The 19,285-nt window shown below is 56.3% G+C and overlaps 1 protein-coding gene and 1 long non-coding RNA gene across 4 annotated transcripts in view; one reads left to right on the plus strand and one right to left on the minus strand.

The window, feature by feature from the left end:
• LOC138998146 (uncharacterized) overlaps nt 1–5,239 on the minus strand; it is a 26,749-nt gene extending 21,510 nt beyond the window's left edge. For both annotated transcript variants that reach the window (XR_011469067.1, XR_011469068.1), the window contains exon 1: nt 4,877–5,239. This is a non-coding gene — a long non-coding RNA (uncharacterized lncRNA). The remainder of the gene's footprint in view (nt 1–4,876) is intronic.
• Nucleotides 3,671–17,553, plus strand: TBX3 (T-box transcription factor 3). 2 transcript variants are annotated; one of them, XM_070400175.1, is made up of 8 exons: nt 3,671–5,201; nt 6,763–7,030; nt 7,960–8,019; nt 8,284–8,430; nt 10,392–10,468; nt 11,428–11,585; nt 12,969–13,645; nt 15,424–17,553. In XM_070400175.1, the coding sequence occupies exons 1-8, from the start codon at nt 4,825–4,827 to the stop codon at nt 15,883–15,885; spliced, it is 2,226 nt and encodes a 741-aa protein (XP_070256276.1). In that variant the 5' UTR covers nt 3,671–4,824; the 3' UTR covers nt 15,886–17,553. The 2 variants fall into 2 exon arrangements, with proteins under 2 accessions (XP_070256276.1, XP_070256277.1); XM_070400176.1 differs by lacking the exon at nt 7,960–8,019 and having other exon boundaries at nt 3,677–5,201.
• The last annotated feature ends 1,732 nt before the right edge of the window (nt 17,554–19,285 follow it).

The following is a 19,285-nucleotide window of genomic DNA, read 5'->3' on the forward strand; positions in this document are numbered from 1 at the left end:
ACGAGCCAGGATCGGAGGCGACCAGGAAGCCCCTTCTCAGTAAAAGTTTATGCAGTGACCGGCCCCCTAGGCACCTTCGTCAGGAGGCCTCCGAGCCCTGGAGAAACGCGGCGTCCTTCTGTCCGCACAGTCCCCGCCGCAGCTCCCCTCGGAGGGGGAAAAGCTGCGCGGCGAGCAGGGGTGAAAGTTGAAGAGGGAATCAGCGTGTAATCGTCCGCGCCAGACCTCACACGCGCTGAAGGGAATATTTACAGCAAACTTGCCAAAGTAAACGACCCCGCCTCCCCACCGTCCCTTCCCTCGCCTCCCCCCTTTTTGGTAAACTTCAAGATAAACACCCCTCGGTCACAAAAGGGTCGGCCTGTCCTCTACAGTGGGAGGCAGTAGGGGAAGGTGAGAGCCGGCAGACGCGTCCCCGGCCTCCCCGGCCTCGTGTGGGCAAGACTAGCATCGCTGCCGCCTCCCAGGCCTGGGCCGAGAGCCGTGGATGTGATTGCGCGTGGATGTGATTGCGCGCGTGTGTTCAGACGACATTTATTCCGAGGCTTCTCTGCCTCTCCCCCATTTGAGCATCTGCACTCAACACTATTCCTGCGCCTTACACGCCGCGGGCATGACCAGATATGCAAAGGTTATTGTTATTACTAAAAACCAGGCCTACGAGCAAGGGAAAATTTCTTCTTGCCAAAGGCGGAGGACTATCGGAGGACACCAGCCGCTCCTGGGGGCCTCTTGGACCCACACTTTGCCCCCCTTCTCCTGCCCTAAAGGCACCACTTCGCAGACTCTGCGGAGGGCTGGCTCAGTCCACGTTTCCCGTGTGTCTTTTGTGGAGCAAGGAGGCGAGGAGAGAGAGAAGATAGAGGGAAAGAGGGAAAAAAAAAAAAAAAGGACCGTGCCGGGCCCGCGCCTGGAGCCTAAAGCCCGGGCAGGGGGGCGCCAGCCCTGTGCGTTCCCCTGGCGGCCGGGCCTGGCACAGGTCCTCGGCCGCGCTGGCCTGTGTTTAGCTCGAGTGCGGCGGCCACCAGGCCGCTTTTGTTTGTTTGCAAATTAATCACCAGCGCACGGCCGGCGCCAGAGCGGGTTTATCACCCACCGGGAGGGGGGCGCGGCGGCCCCGGGAGACAAAGAGGAGTTCGCACCTTCCCGCTTTTGATCCCGAGTCGCCGTGGCCGCCCAGCAGAATACGAGCCTCCCGGGGCGAGTCTGGGAGGTCAGTCATAATTGGCGGAAGTTTGCAGACCATTAGCAAGATGTCGACGTTTTCGATTCAGAACCCCTCCAACGTTCTTCCTCATCCCCTTCCTCGCGCGCTAGCGTAGGACTCGGGGGTCAGGCGTGGCAACGGGGTGACCCCAGGGTTAAGTTAGAGCTCTGGGCAAAGACAGGCCATCGGGGGAGGGGCCGCGCGAGGGGCAGAAGTGACGTTGGGTCCGCGTTGGGGCCGAAGGCAAGTGGAGATATTTACAAGTGAAATCAGCGAGCTCCCCTCCCACGGCCGAAGCAGAAGGGGAGCCAGGCTGTCTGCGAGGTCCGAGTGACTGTCTCCCTCTGCTGCCTCTGGACTTAGAGTCACAGCCTGGTGGCAGGATGACTTTTTTCCTACTCGGAGCGCGGGTGCAGGCCACACCCGTTCTGGGGGGTTTGGAGCGGCTCCTGAGTGCGCAGGAAGCTGCCCCCCGGCTCTGGTGGCGAGCAATTCCGAGGGGGCGGGATCCCAAAGCCTGCGGGGCTCAGTGGTTAGCGCAGACAGGGGGAGGCCTAGCCGCTGGGGACGCCGGAGGGGTCGTTGCAAGTGAACACCCTGGGCCCGCCGCCTCTTTTCTTGTCTCTGGATCTGCCTTCTGAACCGCCGGGCAGAGAGAGGCGGAAAGGACGCCAGAGAAAGACAGACGGAAAGGAAAAGAAAGGGGGCGAGATGGCGCGCCAGGCTGAGTCCGCAGACCCACTCCATTCTCTCTGTGACTGAGGGAACTCCCCGGGCTGGCGCCAAGCGCTCTCAACCATGTGCATCAAACACGCGGCGCTGGAACAGCTCCTGCCCCCAAGGGCCGCCGACCTGGCGACCTGGCGCGGGTGGCCCACAAAGGAACGGCGTTTCCCCCTCCACTTGCGAGTCTGGAGGTGGGGGACTAGGGGGTACGCAAGGCAAAATGGAAAAGAAGACGGTGGAGTCCACTCAGAAACACGCACATTTCTGACCCCCCTAGGCCCTGAAATCAGCCCTTTCTCCGTTCCCTTCCTCACTCAGGGAAGCTCTCAACTCGGGAAGAGTAAAACAGTGTCCCCAGACTTCCCTCCAAGCAGGGGGGTGGGGGGGGGCAACTCAGAGCACCCCCAGAAGCGAGGAATGTGGTTTAGGGAATCCTCTGCCCCGGGCAGGGGCCTGCGGTCACAGTTGGTCACAGTTGGCAATTCGGTGACAAGTTTGAGATGTCAGGTCGGTTGCCTTCCTCCCCTGCACGCTCCCACCGTCCCTGAACTGGAACCAGGCTCTGGCCTCTGGGGTGGGGGCGTTTCACGGTTTGTTTTACAAATTCACCCCTGACTACTGGCGAGATAAGTCCCGGGTGGAGAAAGAACGGAGGCACCCAGAGATAAGTGCGATGCCTGGAGAAGATACGGGCTGGCGCACCTCCCCCTCCCGCCCGGCCGCCCCTGGCCCCCAGCTCCGCTGCGAGCTGGCCTCCTGAACCTGGGCCGGCGCCGCGCTCCCGGTGCCCAGATCTACGGTCTCCCCTCTACACTCACACACGCTTTCAGGTGGAACACGAGGAGCCCGAATCCAGACCGAAGACCGAATCTGAAAGGGCTGCTGAATGCAATTCACAAAACCCCCAGTCGCCTCCCCGAGTGAGCGCAGGCAGGGCCCGCGGCGCAGGCTGTGTACGTGTTTGCGGGTACGTGTTTTTCTGCGGGGGGCTCGGTCCCGGGGTGCTGGCGCGTGTTCGCGTACTGATGTGCCGGGGGTGTTTGGGTCGCCGCACCTGGGTTCGGGTCGGGTACCGTACGGTGAGGAGGGAGCCCCAGCACGCGTGTGCCGAGATCTGGCTGCATCCGAGTGCCCGTGAGTCTTCGATTCCCAGATGCCTGGGAGACCGGCAAAGAGACACCCGAGCTCGGGAGCCCTGGCGCGGCGGCCGGGCGGAGCTTGGCTCCACGTGGGGCCGGAGAGCGCGCAAGCCTGGAGTCTGGGCGCTCGCCTCCCTACGGCTGCAGCCGGCTTTTGTTGCGCCCAGCGGCCGAACGGCAGCTCGCAGGAGGCTCTGCCGTCCGCCTGGTCCGCCTGGGGCCGGTGAGTAAGAGGGTAAGCGGGAGAGAGAAACAGCCGCGGCGGCGGAGAGGCGAGCCGAGCGCGCGAGAGGCGAGCGCCCCTGCCCGGCGCCCGGCGTCCTCTCCGCCTTCCTGGCCCGGCTCGCTCGCTCCCTCCTCCCTCCCCTTCCTCCCTGGCCCTGTCTCCTCCCTCGATCCCCGGCTGGATGACTGAGGCATTTCAGACTTGGGCTGAGCAAGAACAGGCGAGCGAGCTCTGGGCTGCGGCGATCTCTCGATAAGCCACCTAGAGGCGACTCGGTGCGCGCGCTCCCCAGTGGCGCCCGCCCTCCCTCTGATCATGTTGACATATTCACAGGACAGGCAGTAGTACCGATGCGGCGCAGCGACGTTACAGTTTCCGACACCTTCTTTTTATAACTCGGCTCTATCCCTCCCAGCACTCGACCTGTGAAAACCACGCCTATGCAGCAACACAATTGGTCCGAAAGCGTCAAAGAGCCAATCAAGAGGCCCCCGGCTCCCCGCGGCCCAGAGCAGAGCCCGACCTTCTAGAGCCGCCGAGCAGACGCCCGGGGAATTCTAGAGGCGGTAGAGGGTGGCGAGGAGCTCTCGCCGGCTGGCTCGCTCCCTCCCTCTCCTCGCGCTCCCTCTCCCACTCCGTCCCTCTCTTTCTCTCTTTCTCTCTTCCCTCCTTTTTCCTCGCCCCCCCTCCCTCCAGACTCCCTACCCTGTGCGTCTGGACGCAGATTTAGGAAGCGAATTCGCTCACGTTTTAGGACACGGAAGACGGCAGGCGCGGGAGCAGAGCACGGCCAGATTCGGATTGAAACCCGGACACCCTCCGGAGGCTCGGCTCAGAGCGGAGGAAGGAGGAGGAGGAGGAGGCGGACGGAAGCCAGTGTGCAGTTCAAGTTTTGATAGCGCTGCTACGAGAGGGCTTAAATCAGAGATTTTTTTTCTTTCTTTTTTTTTTTTTTTAAGGAGAGAGACTTTTTCCGCTGTCTCGCCGGCGGTTCAAGCCGGGTCGAGCGCAACTGCAGGCGCTCCTGCGAGGAAGGGAGAGGAACAGAGATAGGAGGGCGGGGGACGAAGGAGGAGAAGAAAAGGTAAAAAGTCTCCTAGGAGGACCGTTCGCGTTTGCAACAAAGAACTGGGGGCTGGGGCGCGTGGTCCCTGGGACCCAGGGCTGCGTGTCCGTTTGGAGCTGAGCAGCGGGGCTCGGGCGCGAGGCGTCAGCCTGCTCGCTCCTCTCGCCTCCGAAACCGACTTGCAGGGGCGGCTTTCTAAACACGCCAGACGCCAGGACAGTCAACCCGCGACCATGTCTCCCGATCGCTCGCCTTGCCCCCTTTAAAAGCGGCGTTCTCCTCCCCAAAAGACACTTAAGACACTGAACACCCTCCCTTCGAGGTGCTTTGGTTGCGATTTTTTTTTTCTTTTTGCCTATTTTTTAAAAACTATGTGCTGCTGTTAATCAAAACAAAACAGCAGCTGCGGACTCGTGCCCGCGGAAGCCCAGCGCCCCGCCCGGAGTGGAGGAACCTCTCCATGAGAGATCCGGTCATTCCTGGGACAAGCATGGCCTACCATCCGTTCCTACCTCACCGGGCGCCGGACTTCGCCATGAGCGCGGTGCTGGGGCACCAGCCGCCGTTCTTCCCCGCGCTGACTCTGCCTCCCAACGGCGCCGCGGCGCTCTCGCTGCCCGGCGCTCTGGCCAAGCCGATCATGGATCAGTTGGTGGGGGCGGCCGAGACCGGCATCCCTTTCTCGTCCCTGGGGCCCCAGGCGCATCTGAGGCCTCTGAAGACCATGGAGCCCGAAGAAGAGGTGGAGGATGACCCCAAGGTGCACCTCGAGGCCAAGGAACTTTGGGATCAGTTCCACAAGCGAGGCACGGAGATGGTCATCACCAAGTCGGGAAGGTAAGCGAGCAGAGGGCCCCTCCCCAGACTCGTGGAGGCTTTTCTCTCCCTTTCCCTCTCTCCTCCCAGAACCGTGGGTTCGTCAGTCCGTGTGGCTGACAGGAAAACTTGGGTTTCCCTGGAACTGTGCAAAGACTCCCGGGCCTGCCCGGTGGCAGGCGATTTCAGCTTACCTGGGTGTCAGCGGGCGCTGGCGTCCCCTACCTAACTCTGCAGCCTGGGTTTCCGACGGGATAGAGTTTTAAGGAGAGCCCAGACTCCTCTGCAGGAAGAAAGAAACCCACCCCACCGCATGCAGTGTCCCTGTTCAAACCTTTCTGGAACATCCTTCTGGCTTTGTTGATGTTGTGTTTTTTGTCTGCTTCATTTTGTGCTCAGAGACAAAAACTTCAAGCCCCTTTCTTTTGTGTGGGAGCCAGAGGCCTGACACCAGCTCCTCCGGCCCTTTCTGTCCACCAGACCGGCCTCCTCGGCTGGAGGGGCCCTGAGCCCGAGGCTGCCGGGTCAGAGAGGAGCCGCAGGGCAGCTGGGTCTGTTTGTCCACGCGCTTCACGTGTCCCTAATCCAAGGGAGAGTTCAGCCGGCGATTGGGGGATCATTAAGACTATGTTTGCAGACTCAAGGAGCCAGTTGGGGAGACCTAGACACATGCTTCTGTTTTGTGTGTAAATATTCTCGACCATATTTTACATAAGGTCCTTGCCTGAAAATCACGGATTTTTTTTTTTTATGGCCTTGAAGTCGATCAAGGCATAAAGTTGGAAGAATAGAAATAAAATGCCGCTCAAGATGTCTTCAGGTTTCTCTGTCTATCCCAGTCACCTGAGGCCAAAGTTCAGGACAAAAATCCTCAAACCCAGGAGACATTTAGCCAGTTTCCCCGAGAAGTGCTTCCTTTTAAGTCGTGAGGATAGAACCCCAGCACTTCTGGGGAATAGGCGGCGGTTTGGTGGCCCGGGCTGGCCGTTTGGGACTGGCCTGTGCAGTGGGGGAATGTGGTGAGCTGCGCCCGGGCGGGCGGGCTGGTTATCGGGCCTGGGAGTTCACCCCAAGCTACAAAATTCGGCTTTAGAACTCGACGAAGTCCAGTTTCATTTTTCGCCAGCAGCGGGATTGCTGCTCTGAAGCCGGGCTGCTTCGGAATAAACTGGACGTTCATTTCCTTGATAAGTGAAACATTTTCTCCTGGGCGAGCGGTGAAAAATTCCGGCTTTGAAAACCCTACCCTGAGCGGTGTAGAGCTGGACCGGGAAAAGGCAGGGGCAAGAACCTGTGAAGTCACACAGACAGGAAAATACATAAAGTGAGGAGACCCTGTAGAGAAATGGAATGCTACCCCTCACTTGATTTGAATCTTGAGGCATTTAAAGATAAATGAAAATCTGTTTGATACTTCTGTTGTTGCAAGAGAACTATGTCGCGCCCAGCCACTCCACTCTGAAACAGATAAGCTCACCCAGGCATTTTAAATTTGATTTAAATAATTTAGGGTAAATAGAGAATCAAACCCAAGATTCTAAGTGACTTGTTTTTCTTTCTTTTCCCATCTCTCTTATTGCAGGCGAATGTTTCCGCCATTTAAAGTAAGATGTTCTGGGCTGGATAAAAAAGCCAAATATATTTTGTTGATGGACATTATAGCTGCCGATGACTGTCGGTATAAATTTCACAATTCTCGGTGGATGGTGGCGGGTAAGGCTGACCCTGAAATGCCAAAGAGAATGTATATTCACCCGGACAGCCCGGCTACCGGGGAACAGTGGATGTCCAAAGTTGTCACTTTCCACAAACTGAAACTCACCAACAACATTTCGGACAAGCATGGATTTGTAAGTTTCATCGCTCCTTTCAGTAAAAAGTTCTCTGTCTCTCTCTGCTCTAGCAAAGGCAGGGCTTCCCCCTGGCCATGTGAAATCTCAGGCTTCTCTCTTCCTCTCTGTGGCCAAAGGTAGGGCACTTGTTGGATCGGAAGCAGTGCGTATTTCTCTCCGGAGAAGGGAAGGCCCAGCCTTTCTAAAAGAAGGGTACCTACGGGCTCCTGTTCTGGGGCAGTTGTAGGGCTTGGGAAACGCCTGCCCTGACAGTGGAAGTCCAAAACCAATCGCTAGAAACTCAGTTTTAAAAGAGTGATGTGTTCATCAAGGTTTTCAGATAATCCTTCTTCTCTTTTGAAATCAGCCATAGTATTTCTTGGGAGAGTGTGAAAGTTCGAGGCTTCTAGGAGGTTGTGAAAGGGTGTGATTGCATTTTTGGAAAGACCTTTCTCTCTCTCTCTCTCTCTCTCTCTCTCTCTCTCTTTTACTCGAAAAGAATTGGGCTTGGGTGAAAGTCAGGTTTTATTAGAAATGAGACTGACCTCCGGAATCAAAATTGTGTGTGTGTGTGTTGGGAGTATATATATTTATATATGTGGTGGGAGCATACTTAGAACCGTCCAGGAGACGTGGAGGGCTTGTAAAAGTCTAGCGAAGGACCTTTTGCCCCCGGCCCCTACCCCTCCCCAACATTTCAACAAAAATAAACAGTGATAAGCGAGCAATAAGCAGCAAGATTAGGCCCAGAAAGGCGAGGAGGGCGCGGAAATTTCTTCAGCGGCAGGAATTGCATTTGAAGCCCTTGATTTGATTAAGGCATAAATATTCCTCTCTGGAGTTCAGCCTCTCTGGGCTTTAAGTGGATTGGGCTCGTCAATTAGTGGACGCTTAAAGGACTGAATCATTTTGTAAATTAAAATGCATGTTTTTTTCTATCTTTTAAGACTTTGGCCTTCCCAAGCGATCACGCAGCCTGGCAGGGGAATTATAGTTTTGGTACTCAGGTAGGCTAGGGTTCAAGGTTCGGATGAACCTGAGATGGTGAGGGTGGGGGGGACCCTTTGGAAGCTGACGAGCCATTTGGAGTCTCCAGAAGATAACATTTGTCCAGTGACAAGTGCCCAAGGAGGTGCTCCCTGGAGGGGGGCTCGGTGCCAGCGCGGTGCCCTCCGGTGGGGTAGCTGTCAGCCTGGCAGGGGTCCGAGGATCCTGCTTGTCCTGCTAAGTACCCTTTCTGCTGTGTCTTTCTCCCCCGCCTCCCCCTGCAGACTATACTCAACTCCATGCACAAATACCAGCCCCGATTTCATATCGTGAGAGCCAATGACATCCTGAAACTTCCATATAGTACATTTCGGACGTACTTGTTCCCCGAAACCGAGTTCATCGCTGTGACAGCATACCAGAATGACAAGGTAACACGAGATGCTTTTTTGGGGGCCTTAAAGGTGTGACTGCCCCTGCCCTGTAAGCTGCTCTGGGTGAGGGTGAGAATTGGGATGGGGGTCTTGCATTTTCTTTTGCCATTGGACGGTCCGTGGAGCTTTGGGGAGTGGGGAAGGGGAACTGGTACCTTGCAGAGGCAGAAGAAAAAGAAAAGAAAACAACAACAACAAAAAAAAACCCACTTGACCAGCTAGGATTCAAGGCGGAGTGAAAAAAATGCCAAACTGACTGACTGCCCGCGAGAAGCTCCCAGTGACCAGTCTCTGATGCCACCCGCCCCGCCCCCACCCTTGACCCCAGGGCTTTCTCCTGTTTGCTCCGAGGTTTATCCTCTTCCCCTTCAGGAAGAAGGGTCAAGAATTCAGGTTCCCAAGGAACCAGCTAAAGATTTAAGGCAGAAGCCAGGGGGGATCCTGGGAGAAGAATCCCAGTGGAGCCGCTTCTCTTTCTTAGCCAGAAATCTGCGAGGAGCTGGTCTGGTTTTTATTACCTTCTATGCTGCTGTGTTTTTTATGGTGTGTTGTGTCTGTGTGCGTGCGTGTGCGTGCGTGTGTGTGTGTGCGCGTGAGTGTGTGTGCGTGTGAGTGTGTTTGGAAAAACTTACTCTGATCACAGGGTCATACTAATTGAGTTGTCTGAAGCTTTTGAGAGGAGGTGACCAAAGTCACCACTTCGTTGGAAGTTGTTTTTTCCCTCCCCGGGCCTGAGGCCGGGGATTAGGAGTGTCCCAAATGGAACAGCAGGCAGCACCTGGTCTGTACAGTTATGGTGGCCTGAAGGTCATGGGCACAGAGCGGAGCAGAGAGACACTTTTAGTAGGCAGTTATGGGGGGTGGGGGGGCGCTGAGGACCCCTGCTCTTCAACTTCTGAACCCTGGTCCGCAGTGTGAGTGCCGCTCCAGGGACAACACCCTGCATTTTGAATTTACTGTCACTGTAGGGGGTTCCTCTGGGGCCGGCTGTTTCAGGTGTGGAGCTTTAGGACTAAGGTATCATGGCCTCCTGTCCCTGCAAGTCTAAGCGCACCAGCATTTATTCCAAGAACAAGGATCCAGCCGGGGGGGCCCTTTGCCTCCTCCAGGGACCCCCAGGCACATTATTATCCCCCCAAAGGGAAGGGATTTGGAAAAGGACATAGAGGGCATTTCCCCTCATCCCACAGAACGCACGCTCCCTCTAGCCCCAGAGCCCGGCACTCTTACCTTGTTACTGTAATAATCAATTGTAGCAATTTTGATCAGACAAAGACACCAGGGCCTTCTCTACCCAATGGCCGTGGCAGGAGCATATAAATGAAAACAAAGGTTTCCAGTGGTCATTCAGTCCTTTTAAATCTGCGATTGTCAATATTAGAACTCCTCAAGCACCCACCCCACCCAGGAAAAAAAAAAAATCAAGCCCACTCTGGCATAAGGGTAGCAAAACCCCGTAAGTCATCTCATTAGATTCACAGAAAAAGGTTGGAGTGTACGGTGTGTGCGCGTTCGTGTGTGTTGTGTGTGTGGGGATAAGAAATGTGCCACAACACATCTGATGATTAATTGCATGGTATTAAAAAAACGCAAAATGAAAGCATACCTTTAAAGTCTACAGGTTGTCCCTTTTGACAATTCTGACAACTTTTCCATTTCTAAGCCCAGGCTGTCGGCTGCCCCGAGAAAAGAATGAGGCATCTCCCAGGTGGGGCCATTTCAGCGTGGAGTCCTGGTTTGGCCCCCTATGGGAGAGGCACATCGGGGGAGCGTCCCTGTTGATTTTTACCTCCAGCCCCTCCACACATCTGCCTGTAACCCCTCTCCCTTTCTCTTCAACCTAGCACATCCCAGCGACCTCTCCTGTTGGCAGTCAGATCTCTAAGTTGAGGGGAACACTCAGAACATTCTAGAACATGAGGCCAACGTGTCTTTCTTGCTTGTGTGTCCTCCTCTAGATAACCCAGTTAAAAATAGACAACAACCCTTTTGCGAAAGGATTCCGGGACACTGGAAATGGCAGGAGAGAGAAAAGGTGAGCTGAGACAATTATTTCTTTCTCAGATAATTTAGAAAAATCACTTCGCTAGGTCCCAAGTCTCAACTGTGGGGTGCAGGCCCTTATATTAGGGGAGGGAGGGGAAGGTGGTCATGAACTCCCCTCTGCCACGTGCTTGCTGGTTTCTATATACTGGTTCTTCTAACACCTACATGCCACCTTAAAGGACGTTAGCTAGGCCACACCATGGTTCTCTTGGGAAGAAAAGGGACAGGGATAATCAGTTATATACAGATGCTATTAATTCCTAATTAATTGAAGTTACTCCTGGACAGGTCCCGGGAAAGAACTAAGCCATTCACAAAATGCTTTGGAATTTTTGCAAATACCATCAGACAGCACGGAGGCCCCTGGAGCAACCAGGGGCTCCCTCCTTTGTGGGTGCAGGGATCATTTTGCATTAAGCAGACAGCTGAAGAGTCTATGAAAGGAGCTCTCCCCTCCCCCACCCGCTTTCAAAGAATTTCTAAAATCCAGAAAATTAACCCAAATTTTTAACCTACCCCCTGAGGGAAGGCAGGCGCTAAAAAATAATTTCTAATGTCTAAATAGGGGTTTTTTTTTCACTCCAATTAATAGATAAGTGCAGCGTGAAATAACCACTTCCTCCCATCTTAGCCACCAGTGGGGAGTTGGTCGGCTTTTTGTTTTTAAACCAAATCACAGCCCACACCCGTGCCCTCTCCCTAATGCAACCCTGACCTTGAATGCATGCACCTTAAGCCTTCTTCCACCCGACACCCCTGGGCCACCGTCTTCAGCCCAGGGAGAGGGTCAGGAACAATGTGTGGGTCTGTGTGGCTGTCCCCGGGGGCAGGCAGGTGGCAGAGTCAGTGTGGCCCACGGGTGGCCAGGGGTGAGGCCTGCGCCTCCGGGGAGAGGGTGAGCCCGGGGGCTGGGCGATCTGTGCTGACGCTGGGTGTGGGCTTCTGCAGGAAACAGCTCACCCTCCAGTCCATGAGGGTGTACGAGGACCGACACAAAAAGGACACGGGCACCTCGGACGAGTCCTCCAGCGAGCAGGCAGCCTTCAGCTGCTTCGCTCAGTCCTCCTCCCCGGCTGTCTCCACTGTTGGCACCTCCAACCTCAAAGGTAAGCCAGCCTGGGCACCTGGATGATTTCCGGACTCCAGTCATGGAGGCCTGGGAGAGTGGGGGGCTGGGGCACCCACCAGGGGGCTTGCCCCTCACAATCTGCAGGCCTTCCTAGAAGTCCCTAAACAGGAGCCAGCGCTCCAGAGGGGCCCAGGTGTGTCCTCCTCCCTGAGCTGGTATAAGGTGTGGGTAGAACCCCTTCCCTCCAACCTCAGTTTGGCTGTGAGTAGGGTGGTGCCTGTATATTCCCTCTTGGTGGGGGCAGCTTAGAAAACATGCCTGGGACCCACCCCCACCCCCCGCCCACACACACACACTGTCTCCAAACAACTACTGACTTTCTACCATCTTTGACCTCAAAAGTCAAACGTGTTGGGCTGGGGGTGGGCGGAGGAGGGAGGCCAGGGATTCTCCGCCACCTGGAAAGGGAAGGTGACCTAGAACACATCCAGTGGTAGAGCCACAACCTGTGAGAGGGGATGGGCCTCTGGGGGTGCGAGTCCCGGAGGGAGGGGAGGGGTTGGGAGGGGACAGGATGGTTCAAATCCCCAGTCCGTTTCCTGTGTTTAAAGAGCAAAGAACTATTTATCTGGAAAGACACACACACGCTCTGGCAACGGGAAGAGACCTGTTTTTCCGTTTCATCAAATGGAAGTCCTTTATGTCTTCAATCCATTTAAGCTTTAAACATAACATAAGATCCCTTTGCCTTTTTTTTTTTCCTTTTTCTGGTGGGACACCCACCGAGGGTGTGGTGAAAGCAGAAGGAACCTGTGCTTGTCAGGGGGCAGGGAGGGGCGGCCCAGCACCCATCTCTGTCTGCAGGGAGGGGCAGTCAGAGGCTCCACCGAGTGTGTGTGTTGGGGGCAGGGAGTGCGTTTCTGCCACCACCAATTCAGGGGTTAGGGTTCTCTCCAAACAAATCCTTCCCCAAGAAATCACAAATTTGTGGAAGCCACTGACCAGCCACTAAACAAAGACCCGGATGGTGGCTAGGAGGTGTTCCCACAGTGAGTTTTAGTGTGAGTCCTTTTTATTTAAAAGAAATTTGCAATTGAAAGGCAAGTAAAGGCAGTCTGACAGCAGTAGGAGGCCCAATCTCTGCCGGTAAAAAAAAAGTAAAATCCATTACCAGTTGAGAGAGGTGTCCATGGGAGGGAGGGCCCGGTGTATCTTCATTATTAGCTTATGGAATGTTTCCACTGAAGTTAGGGAGGATCACCGCTCCCATTTTGCAGATCAGAAAACTGAGGCACTAGAGAGGTTAAGGGGCTTTCGGGGTGTCACCCTGCTAGTGAGTGGCTGAGCCAGGTTTCATCCAGGGGAGCTGGCTTCCAAGGCCCAGCTTGGAGCTCACGCCCTTGTCCCCCTCCTTCGGCAGATCTGTGTCCCAGCGAGGGTGAGAGCGACGCCGAGGCCGAGAGCAAAGAGGAGCACGGCCCGGAGGCCTGCGACGCGGCCAAGATCTCCACCACCACGTCGGAGGAGCCGAGCCGCGACAAGGGCAGCCCCGCGGCCAAGGCGCACCTCTTCGCGGCCGAGCCCGGCGGCCGGCCCCGGGACAGCGGGCGGCTGGACAAGGCGTCGCCCGACTCGCGCCACAGCCCGGCCACCATCTCGTCCAGCACCCGCGGCCTGGGCGCGGAAGAGCGCCGGAGCCCGGGCCGGGAGGGCGCCGCCACGTCCAAGGCCGAGGAGGCGCGCGCGCTGCCGGCCAAGGAGGCCTTCGCGCCGCTCACGGTGCAGACGGACGCGGCCGCTGCGCACCTGGGCCAGGGCCCCCTGCCCGGCCTCGGCTTCGCCCCCGGCCTGGCGGGCCAGCAGTTCTTCAACGGGCACCCGCTCTTCCTGCACCCCAGCCAGTTCGCCATGGGGGGCGCCTTCTCCAGCATGGCCGCGGGCATGGGACCCCTGCTGGCCACCGTGTCCGGGGCCTCCACCGGCGTGTCGGGCCTGGATTCCACGGCCATGGCCTCCGCCGCCGCGGCGCAGGGACTGTCGGGAGCGTCTGCGGCCACCCTGCCCTTCCACCTCCAGCAGCACGTCCTGGCCTCTCAGGTATTTATGCTCCGTCCTCCTGCCTCCTCCCCAGCCCCTCCCCCAGTCCCTCTGGTCTAGTAGCTTTAAATGATAATTGCTAGGTGCAAGGTGTATCTCCTAGATTCATCACAACCTTACACTGCCCCCTCCCCAATACTTAAATTTTTCCTAAGTTAAGGGGTGTTTATAGCAGAGTAGGTAGGTGGGTGGTAATAATAACTATACACAGCACTTAACGTTGTGCCAGGTACTCTTCTGAGTACTTGATCTATTCTGACTTCTGTGGTACGGTTATCACCTCCACTTTATAGATGAGGCCCAGAGAGGCTGAGCAACTTACCCAAGGTCACACAGCGGGTAGGTGGTGGAGTAAGGCTCTACCCCAGGCAGCCTGACTCCAGGGCCTTTTCCAGCATCTGTGATTTTAGCTTCAGCGCTGCAATCAGACAAGGAATCAGACAAGGGAGAGACCGAGGCCTGGGGAGCGGAAGTGACTCCCGGGGGATGGGAACTGAATCTTTCGTCCCCCCAGCCTTTCCTCCCCTTTGAAGCTTTTCCCCTGCTCCCGTCCCAAACAGGCCAGCCCGTTCCCCAAAGGGTTAATGGTGTGTGCACACGTGGGAAATGTCGGGGTTGAGGGGCAGCCTGGCAGCCTCCGTGTGGAGCAGACAGCTGTGCTGGGGCACGGGGTGGCCAGGGAAGGCTTGGCCGCTGGGAAACACTCTGAACTGGTGAAAAGGTTCCGTGAGGCTTTGCACGCCCGGCCTTGTGTTTTGTCTGAGCACATTCGTCTCCCTTCCCTGAGCCAAGAGGCCGGATTGGCCTCCCTCCCTGCGGGGAGGAGGGGACTGAGGAAAAAAGGGTTGGTTGCTGGCCTTTCTCAGTTCCTGCCTTCTCCTCCGCTCGCCCCTCTTGCAGACCAGGCCACAGGTGGGCAGGTGACCTGTGGGCACTCGAGCACTAGTGGCACCTCCAGGCGGGGGACAGAAAAGTGGCCCAGGCCTGTCCCTGGGTTTTACACTCTGCTTCTGCCACTTGCTAGCTCTCGAGTTCCTGTGCCCGGGGCCTGCCTCGGTTTCTCCACCTGTGACACCACCATAGTAGGCTGGGCGGCTTCTTGCCTCTGTTTGTAGCAAACACTGCGTCCCTCTCCCTCCCCAGTTTTCTTTTGCTCAAGATCTTCCCTGTTTTTTGGTGTGTGTTTTTTTGTTTGTTTCGTTTTTTTTTTTGCTTTGTGAAACTTCTAGGGTTGGAGTGGAAGGGTTCTGGAGGGGACCAAGAATGAGAAATAATTGTGCCTAATAATGTATGCCCTCTGGTTCAGACTCAGTCACCATGGGGGGGGGGGGGGGGTAGACGGACCATAGCCCCAGTTAACAGGTGCAGCAACTGACCCTGAGGGAGCATGTCTGTCAGTCCTGTTGGCCAGGCACCTGAGTAGCATATTGAAGGCATTAGCTCAACTAATGTCCACAAAGTTCCCGATAGTATATGAATTATTTACTGTTTCCCTGTTGTTCTTTTTTTATATGAGAAAGCTGAGGCACATGGAGGGGAAGACCTCGCTAGGTGACACAGCTAAGATGTAGATCTAGAGAAATAAGTCTGAGTCGCCTCCCCCCTCCTCCACCTCCAGCTCCGTCCCCCGCTCCCCCCCCCCCCCCCCATACAACCGGGACTTTGCTCACTTGCTCCAGGTCCCCAGGTTGGGTGGGGGAAGCAGCCCAGGTTGGCTCCTCCCCACCGCGCAGCCCCTCCTCGCTGACTCGCTGCCCGCGTTTCTCTTCCCTCCCCAGGGCCTGGCCATGTCGCCTTTCGGAAGCCTGTTCCCTTACCCCTACACGTACATGGCCGCCGCGGCCGCCGCCTCCTCCGCTGCGGCCTCCAGCTCCGTGCACCGCCACCCCTTCCTCAACCTGAACACCATGCGCCCGCGCCTGCGCTACAGCCCCTACTCCATCCCCGTGCCGGTGCCCGACGGCAGCAGCCTGCTCACCACCGCCCTGCCGTCCATGGCCGCGGCCGCGGGGCCCCTGGACGCCAAAGCCGCCGCGCTGGCCGCCAGCCCGGCCTCGGTGGCCGTGGACTCGGGCTCGGAACTCAACAGCCGCTCCTCCACCCTCTCCTCCAGCTCCGTGTCCTTGTCGCCCAAACTCTGCCCCGAGAAAGAGGCGGCCACCAGCGAACTGCAGAGCATCCAGCGGCTGGTCAGCGGCCTGGAGGCCAAGCCCGACAGGTCCCGCAGCGCGTCCCCGTAGGCCCGTCCCCAGCAAAGACTCTTCATTCCAGTCCCGTCCCGTCCCGTCTGCAGTGCACTTTGTGGGATGTAAACTGAACCCCGGCGCGCGCGCTTCTGGTGGGGTTGGCCCGGCTTTGTGCGGTCCTGCCTGGGAAGGGGTGCCGGGCTCCCGGAGAGAATGTGCTAGAAACAAGCCCTGTCTCCTTGGCGTGGTTTATAGATCCGGGACCTGGTGCAGGTCCTAGGGGCTGAGAAACGCCTGTTGCACGGAGCCGGTGGGGGTGGGAGTTAAAACTGGTTTGTCCAGAGCACCTCCCGGAGGCTGGTCTGGGGGCCTGGGCAGGAAAGGTAGCCAGGCCCGCGGGGGGGTGGGGTGGGGCGGGGAGGGTGTTGAAAAGTTTCTCTCCCAGTGCAGATTTTATATATTTTTTTCCCTTCACCGTGTCCAGTGGAAACAAAAACAAATAAAATTAAAAAAATATATATATATATATATACCGGGGGCAAATGAGTACATTAACATGATTTCTGTTTGTGAAAGATGAAAACTTTTTAGTGACTTGCCTATCCGTTCTCAATAAATGGCTAAGCAGTCGTTTCGGGGTGGGGGTGGGGAGCCCCTGCTGCCTTGTTTAGTCTCTCTTAAGATAATCTGTGTCTTTTTCATATTGTGATGTTTTAAGAGCCACTGTAGGCCTCCTCTTGCATGTCCCACAGCCATGTACTTGTGGTTTTTCCTTTTGAATGCTCGCTTTTAGAGGGAAAAGGACATGGTCCCACACCCCTTCTCCAACTCTCGTTGGCGGCCGATTGAAAGGGAAGGGGGTGGGAAGACACACGAAAACATGAGTTTATTTTCTCTAAGCTCCATAGCAGGATTCCTGCCTGCCGGTCTCTCTCTCTGACGGTTCTTTCTCTTTCCTGTATATGCAATAACAAGGTTTAAAAAAATAATAAAGAAGAAGCGAGACTATTAGCAAAGTATTTATGTAATTATTTGATAACTCTTGTAAATAGATGGAATATGAATGCTCGGAAAATTAAACTTTAATTTATTGACGTTGTACATAGCTCTGTAAATAGGATCCGCAGCTGTCCAGTTTTGTGTGGAGTCCCTGCAGGCAGTTTTATTTCAAGGTCACAGGATCGCTTTTGAAACTAGGAGACACTTTCTGCACCAACACCAACCACTTTCAAAACGGTTGTCCGCAAAAAAAAAAAAAAAAAAAAAAAAATTCTTAATGTCCAAGAGTGAGAGAAAGTGTTATTGCCTGTTTTACCCAGAATTGGGGAGGTGGTGGTGCCACGTCCCAGTTCCACCTTAAATTCCTTAAAATGTAACACCCCACCTTGTGGTTCTGAGGTTGCTTGGGGGGGAGGGGGGCCTCGGGGTGGGGGTTGCGGAGGCTGCGGCTTGACTTCCTAATTTTTCTCTTGTATTTGTATTTGCTAGTCTCTGATATCGTCCAAACGCAGTGGGATTTACTACTGTCTTCACTATTGTTTTGCATTGGTGCCTTTAGAGAGATCTATTCACAGTTCAAAAGTCAGGTGCTGAGATGGTTTAAAGACAAAAGCTCATGAAGGTATATTTTGTGTTATAATCGATGAGTTCTTTGGTTTTCTGTATCATCCCTTCCCCCTTGAAAACGTCATTGAAATTTCAATAAATTTTTATTGAAATGTCTTCGGGCCTTGTTCCTTACGTGCTTTCTTTAGGGAACTTGGGCATCTTTCTCCTGCCTCGTCTACCCTCTCCCCTTCGCCTTTAAGCAATTAAGACCGCCCCCACTGAACCCAAATGAGATGTCACTCAAGTTACAAAGCTAAAAACAAAAGTCCCTGACTCCGCCAGGGGAGCAGGCCGCTCCAATCTGAAACTACTTTTCCTTTAAATTAGGGAGCAGGACGAGAGACGGAAGGGGGCTGATTGGAACGGGATAGAATAGCAATTTCAGATACTTCAGTTTTAATGGGAAAAGAATGCTCCCCTCCCCAAGTCCGTGTTTCCCACACGAATCCGACCGCAGAGGCGCTGGAGGACTGCGTACGTTTTCGGTTCAGCCTCCCTCTCCTTTCCCCCTCGCGGAATCTCCGCAGCCCGCCGCGGCTTGGCCAGGCAGCGACCCCCCCGCCCCCACCCCAGTTGTCAGCCAGCCCCCCTGGCGGTCCCCGGTGACTCCGAGGGGACCAGGCTGACCCAGGGCGCCCCGGCGAGGCCCCGGCCCGAAGTCGTGCGTGCAGAGCGCGGCCAGCTCCGCCAAGCTCGGCGGTGTCACGCGAGGCGGGAGGCCGGCCTTCGGCGCCGGGAAGGGCAACCCCAGGGCGCACGTTTGACCACCTCCAAGGGGAAAGTCACCCAGGAGGCCGGCACCCTCCTCCGCTTCTCCCCTCCAACCAGCCTCCAGGCTGTTCGAGGAGTTGCCTTTTGAAGTTCAATTTATCTTTGAAACATTCAATAAAAAATGGTGAGGCAGCGACAGTCTTTTGGTCTCCTAACCTTCCCACCCCAGCTGCATTTCGGAGTTGCGTGCGTGTGTGTGTGTGCGTGTGTGTGTGTGTGTGTGTGTGGGGGGCGCATGTACGGGAAGGTTCTCCAGGCTTTTCTTGCCCCGAGGGCCGTGACGTGAGGGCCCAGCCGGAGCCGGCCTGACTGCCCCCCTCCCCCTCCCCCTCCCTGGAGCCCGCCAGCCCGGCCCCAAGTCCCTGTCACCTTCCAGCCTCTGGAATGGCCGGCGAGAGGACCCCTCCCCTCCTCCATCCTGCACTTGGGAGGGGGTGGAGGTCAGGACCTCTGGAGAGGGGAGCAAAGCCCTTTCCCTCTCCAGCGGGCACGTGGGGAGCCCCGCAGCCTCCCCTGCTCAGTGTCCCGGGGTGGGAGGGAAAACGACCGGGAGACGGGCGGTGCGGGGCCTGGGGGCCTTGGGGAGCGAGCTCCCCCGAGGCCTGGAGACGTCCAGGGCGCGCGCCCGTGGCTGGCCCCGAGACGACGTGCGGGATGCGCCCCTGGGAGGTGCGAGTCCGCTGGTGGCGCCCAGAGGCGCTCTCCCGAGTGGGGAGCAGGGGTGCAGGGGCGCAGACAGCCTCGGCTTCAAAGAGGGAAAGAATGCTTTTCTTTCCAGGCCCAGATCCGCAGAAATGCTCGCCTCCTCCTCACCCGCCCTCCCCACCCCCCCACCCCCACCCCCCAATGCTCGGACAGTGCTCGGGCGTGCGGCCGGCCTCTCCCACCGTGGGCAGGGTTTTTTTTTTTTTTTTAATCTCCTTTGTATCTTATTTGTATATAGTGATGTTAATGAGTAACTCTTGTGGCGCTGATGGACGGGGGGTGAATGGCTCGCAATCTCTCCGGATTTCGTTGCCTATTACTCACCTGGCGCCGGTCGCAATCTCGCCGCGGGCTTTATGGTGGCGGCGGC

This window comes from Myotis yumanensis, unplaced genomic scaffold, assembly GCF_028538775.1.
Source record: "Myotis yumanensis isolate MYYU_CA2020_CCGP unplaced genomic scaffold, mMyoYum1.0.hap1 SCAF_19, whole genome shotgun sequence".
NCBI classification, from domain to species: Eukaryota; Metazoa; Chordata; class Mammalia; order Chiroptera; family Vespertilionidae; genus Myotis; species Myotis yumanensis.